Source organism: Chiloscyllium plagiosum, chromosome 45, assembly GCF_004010195.1.
Source record: "Chiloscyllium plagiosum isolate BGI_BamShark_2017 chromosome 45, ASM401019v2, whole genome shotgun sequence".
NCBI classification, from domain to species: Eukaryota; Metazoa; Chordata; class Chondrichthyes; order Orectolobiformes; family Hemiscylliidae; genus Chiloscyllium; species Chiloscyllium plagiosum.
In genome coordinates this window covers 7600801-7605887 of record NC_057754.1, presented here as the reverse complement: position 1 = coordinate 7605887, position 5087 = coordinate 7600801, and the positions used below count along the sequence as shown (strand labels likewise).

The following is a 5087-nucleotide window of genomic DNA, read 5'->3' as shown; positions in this document are numbered from 1 at the left end:
TGGGGAGAGTTTGAAGGGTCTGGGTTGAGTGGGAGGCGTTTGGTGTCAGTTAGAGCAGTGCAGGGATAGCGAGGGTGGAGACTGGGGTGAGTGAGTGTGGAGCGATGATAGTTTTGGTAGGGAGCTGGAGGAAAATGAGTCCGTCAAGGGTGAGGGGCAGGATCTGGGATGAGTGGGAGGGGTTTGGGATGAGCGAGCAGGGTCCAGGATGAGTGGGAGAAATGTGATGATAGGATGATAGTGAGCAGGATCTGGGGTGAGTGAGTCTCGTCCAGTGATAGTGAGGGGATGGATCTGGAGGAGTGTGGGTGTGGCTGAGATGAGGGGCAGAATCTGGGGAGAACGAACTGGATCTGTGCAGCTAAAAGGGAAGCAGAGTGTGGGCAATGGGAAGAACGGATACAGTCTTGGAAGAGAGAGCAGGGATGAAATCTTGGGAGGGAGTGGGTGTTAGGGAATGGATGAGGTCATGAGGAGAATCAGCAGGACCTGGGGAGGGGGAGATTGAGTGGGAAAGAGGAAAATATGTGGCCTCTGGAGGAGGGAAATCGTGCGATTGTGGTTTGAATATTTGGGAGAGGACTCGGGACAGGACCTGGACTGAGGTTTTGGTGTGAATTGGTCATGTCAAACTGGGACTAGCTTTAGCTCAGACAGCCCAATTCTGCCTCACAGATATGGTGAGCAGACTGAGATGTAGGGCCCTAGCAGGTAACTCCTGTTTGTCCAGTAGTGTGTGTTTGACTGAGTAAAATGGAGAGGGATACAGTATTCTTCCAGCTTCCTGAGCCTGACTCCTAGCTGCCTGTCCCTGATGGCCTGAATGGAGGGTCCTACACCCTGTTTCTAGGTTCCTGGTCCAGCACTCCAAATGCAACTCAATGGGCCAAAGCTTTTATTATATCCAGCTCCTTCTCTGTTCCTGGGTAGCTGCCTGACTCGGCGGGGTGGGGGGGGGCCTGCCTCAGAAAGGATAGGTTTTGGCTGTTGGGTTGGGAGTGGGGGCAGGTACAGTGCAGATTCATCAGAATTTCCCCTGGATTAAAAGGTTAAGTTGTGTGGTGGTAGGGCGGGGGAGTGCAGGGAGGGAGGTGGGTGAATGTCAGGTAGTATTCCTCACATAACCAGGTGTGGAAATCTCCCAGGCAAAAAAGCTGGCAGTGAGATTGGGATTATTGTCCAGTATGGAGGTTTGGGGGTTATGGAACAAAGACAGATGGGTGGAATTTAAGCACACAGACGGATTGTCAGTTGGCAAAAATTGGTAGTTGGCATGTAATGTGGGTTGGCAGCAACCATGGGGGATACTAATATTATTTAAATGGAGAAAGACTGCAGAAAGCTTCAGAACAGAGGGATTTGGGAATCCACACCAGTGAATCACAAAGAGCAAGGGTTCCCGGGTTCAGCGGGTAATAGGGAAGGCAAATGGAGTGTTGCCCTTTATTTCAGTAGGAATGGATTACTTACAGTGTGGAAACAGGCCCTTCGGCCCAACAGGTCCACTCCGACCCTCCGAAGAGCAACCTACCCAGACCCATTCCCCTACACCTAACACTACAGGCAATTTAGCATGGCCGATTCACCTCACCTGCATGTTTTTGGACTGTGGGAGGAAACCGGAGCACCTGGAGGAAACCCACGCAGACATGGGGAGAACATACAAACTCCACACAGTCAGTTGCCTGAGGCGGGAAGGTAAAGGTCGGGAGGTTTTGCAAAACTATGCAAGGCACGAGTCAGACCACAGCTGGAATACCGAGCAGTCTTAGTTCCATATCTACGGAAAGTTATAATGGTATTGGAAATAGTCCAGCCAAGGTTCACGAGGCTGATAACTGAATGGAGGGACTATATTAAGAGGGGACATTGAGTAGGTTGGACCTGTATTCATTGAAGTTTGAATGAATGAGAGGAGACCGTATTGAAGCATGCAAGATTTTTAGGGAGTTGAGAAGGTGGATGTGGAGAGGCTATTTCCCCTTCTGGGAGAGCCCATTTAAGGCAACGATGAGGAATTCCTTCTCTTGGACGGTAGTGAATCTGTGCAGTTCTGTACTGCACAGCGCTATTGAGGCTAGGTCGTTGGGTATATTCAAGTCTGAGATAGACTTTTAATCAAAAAGGGAAGCAAGGGTTTTGGGGAAAAGGCTGGAAGGTGAAGTTGAGGATTAGCAGATCGGCCACGATCTCATTGAATGATGGAGTAGAACTTGAGTCGAATTCTGCTCCGAGTTGGGCCGAATGCCCTGTTTCCACACTGTAGCTAATTTAATCTTTTAAAAAAAAAAGTCATAGATTCATACAGTATGGATACTGACCCTTCAGTCCAAATGGTCCATGCTGACCAGATATCCTAAATTAATCGAGTCCCATTTGTCAGCGTTTGGCCCATATCCCTCTAAACCCTTCCTATTCATGTACCCATCCAGGTGCCTTTTAAATGTCATTGTACCAGCCTCCACCATTTCCTCTGGCAGCTCGTTCCATACACGCACCACCCTCTGCGAGAAAAAACTTACCCCTCAGTCCTTTTTAAATCTTTCCCCTCTCACCTTTACACTTTCTAATTCTGATCTTGTGGAGTTCAGTTTGCAATCCTTTAGTCGTGAGGTCTTCTGGACTAAATGAATGGCAGAACATCTCAGAGGGGCTGAATAACCTGCTCCTGTTGCAATGTTATATCTACTGTGGATTATTTACCCTGATTTATTCATTGGTAACTGGTAACGCATTTGTACTCTGAGCGGGACTCGTTCAGAATCAGAGTTCTCATGCTCGATGTGGACAGTGGGTCCTATAACCCAGAAACCGTCGATTTCTCCCTTCTCCAGTTCTCTCTCCTCCCTCTAACCCTACTCCAGCCGGTGGGATAAGACAGGCACCAACACATTACAGTCCTTGCTCTCCCTTAACACACGGCCCAGTGGACTAGACAATGCCGGCAAGACAACCATCCTCAAAAAGTTCAATGGAGAAGATATCGACACCATCTCGCCCACATTGGGATTCAACATTAAGACCCTGGAGCACAGAAAGTAAGATTTACAGAACCGCTGTTCCTCTGTCTGATCCAACGGGGTTTCAGGGAATGGTATTAACTCTCTCTGGGGAATTGTACAGAGAAAAATCGGGTGAGGATTCTCCCCTCGTACATCAACACATTCCCTTCTCAGGACAGGACGCCCACATGTGGTATTGGGAATCGGCTACCACATGGAGGTCGGGTACTCTCAGAAGCTGGTCTTGCTTTCCCATCCTTTTGCGACACAGCCACAGCACGCTGTTGAGTCTTGCTGATGTAAAAAAAACATGCTTCCAAATCTTCTTGTCTTGCACTCGCCAGGACAGATACAAGAATGCCAGATTTCAGAGGGACCAGTCATTTTATAGATCATCATAGAATCCCTCCAGTGTGGAAACAGGCCCTTCGGCCCAACAAACCCACTTCAAAGAGTCATTCACCCAAACCCATTCCCCATCACTTGACATTTACCCCTGACTAATGCACCTAACCTGCACATCCCTGGACACTATGGGGCAATTTAGCATAGCCAATCCACCCTAACCTGCACATCCCTGGGCACTATGGGACAATTTATCATGGCCAATCCACCCTAACCTGCACATCTCTGGAAACCGGAGCACCTGGAGGAAACCCCACGCAGACACGAGGGTGAAAGTGCAAATTCCACACAGACGGTCACCCGAGGGTGGGATCGAACCTGGGACCCTGGTGCTGTGAGGCAGCAGTGCTGCCAAATTTGACTTGTATGAGAAGAGTGATTGGCAAATTGTCTGCCAAGGGGAGTGCCCCAGGAAACCAGCACCCCCCCCCCCGCCGGTCTTTATCAATGTCCCAAATGTGAACATGTATAACCTCCAAAAAGGTGCAAGTGAGCCACGTCACGAGCCTGAGGCTCATCATTATTTGGTTGTGAGTGCCATTCTTAGTGCACTCTGGATTGAGCAACCAATGCTCTCCGATTGGTCTCTGTAACAAGATCCTTTTCCCTTCCCCAGTTTCAAACTCAATATCTGGGACGTGGGAGGTCAGAAGTCACTGCGATCGTACTGGAGGAACTACTTTGAGAGCACAGATGGTCTAATCTGGGTGGTGGACAGTGCCGATCGGTTGCGACTGGACGATTGCAGAAGCGAGCTCTCCGTCCTACTACAGGAAGAGGTACAAACCTGATAATCTGGGTGGTGGTGCGCAAGGGTGCAGGTTGGGAAATCGAAGATTGCCTGGGACTTGGGCTACGGGATCTTCTGAAAGGCAGGGTTGTCCTTTGCGCAACTCACTGGTCACCAGTTGGGACCAGGCTTGGGAATCTGTACAGCCCAAATTGGACAGGCTTGACTCTATAGGTTAACGTTCCCCAGTCACATACAGTCTGAAGGTTAGGGCTGGTGGAACGCCCTGCTGTCGGAGGGTGAGTGCGGGCGAGTGCCGCACTGTCAGAGGGTCAGTACTGAGGGAGTGCCGCACTGTGAGAGGGTCAGTGCTGAGGGAGTGCCGCACTGTCAGAGGGTCAGTACTGAGAGAGTGCCGCACTGTGGGAGGGTCAGTGCTGAGGGAGCGCCACACTGTCGGAGGGTCAGTGCTGAGGGAGCGCCGCACTGTCGGAGGGTCAGTACTGAGGGAGTGCCGTACTATGGGAGGTTCAGTGCTGAGGGAGTGCCGCACTGTCGGAGGGTCAGTGCTGAGGGAGTGCCGCACTGTCGGAGGGTCAGTCTGAGGGAGCGCCACGCTGTCGGAGGGTCAGTGCTGAGGGAGCGCCACGCTATCGGAGGGTCAGTGCTGAGGGAGCGCCGCACTTTGGGCGGGTCAGTGCTGAGGGAGCGCCGCACTGTGGGCGGGTCAGTGCTGAGGGAGTGCCGCACTGTCGGAGGATCAGTACTGAGGGAGTGCCGCACTGTCGGAGGGTAAGTGCTGAGGGAGCACCTCGCTGTCGGAGGGTCAGTATTGAGGGAGTGCCACACTGTGGGAGGGTCAGTGCTGAGGGAGCGCCGCACTGTCGGAGGGTCAGTACAGGGGCAGCGCCGCACTGTCGGAGGGTCACTGCTGAGGGAGCGCCGCACTG

At 51.6% G+C, this 5087-nt stretch overlaps 1 protein-coding gene across 1 annotated transcript in view; it reads left to right on the top strand.

Moving 5' to 3' along the window:
• The window catches only part of arl2 (ADP-ribosylation factor-like 2), a 10137-nt gene that overhangs the window by 1101 nt on the left and 3949 nt on the right, over window positions 1–5087 (top strand). The window contains exons 2-3 of the mRNA XM_043682739.1: window positions 2928–3038; window positions 4024–4186. Coding sequence (XP_043538674.1) covers window positions 2928–3038; window positions 4024–4186 — 274 coding nt within the window. The remainder of the gene's footprint in view (window positions 1–2927; window positions 3039–4023; window positions 4187–5087) is intronic.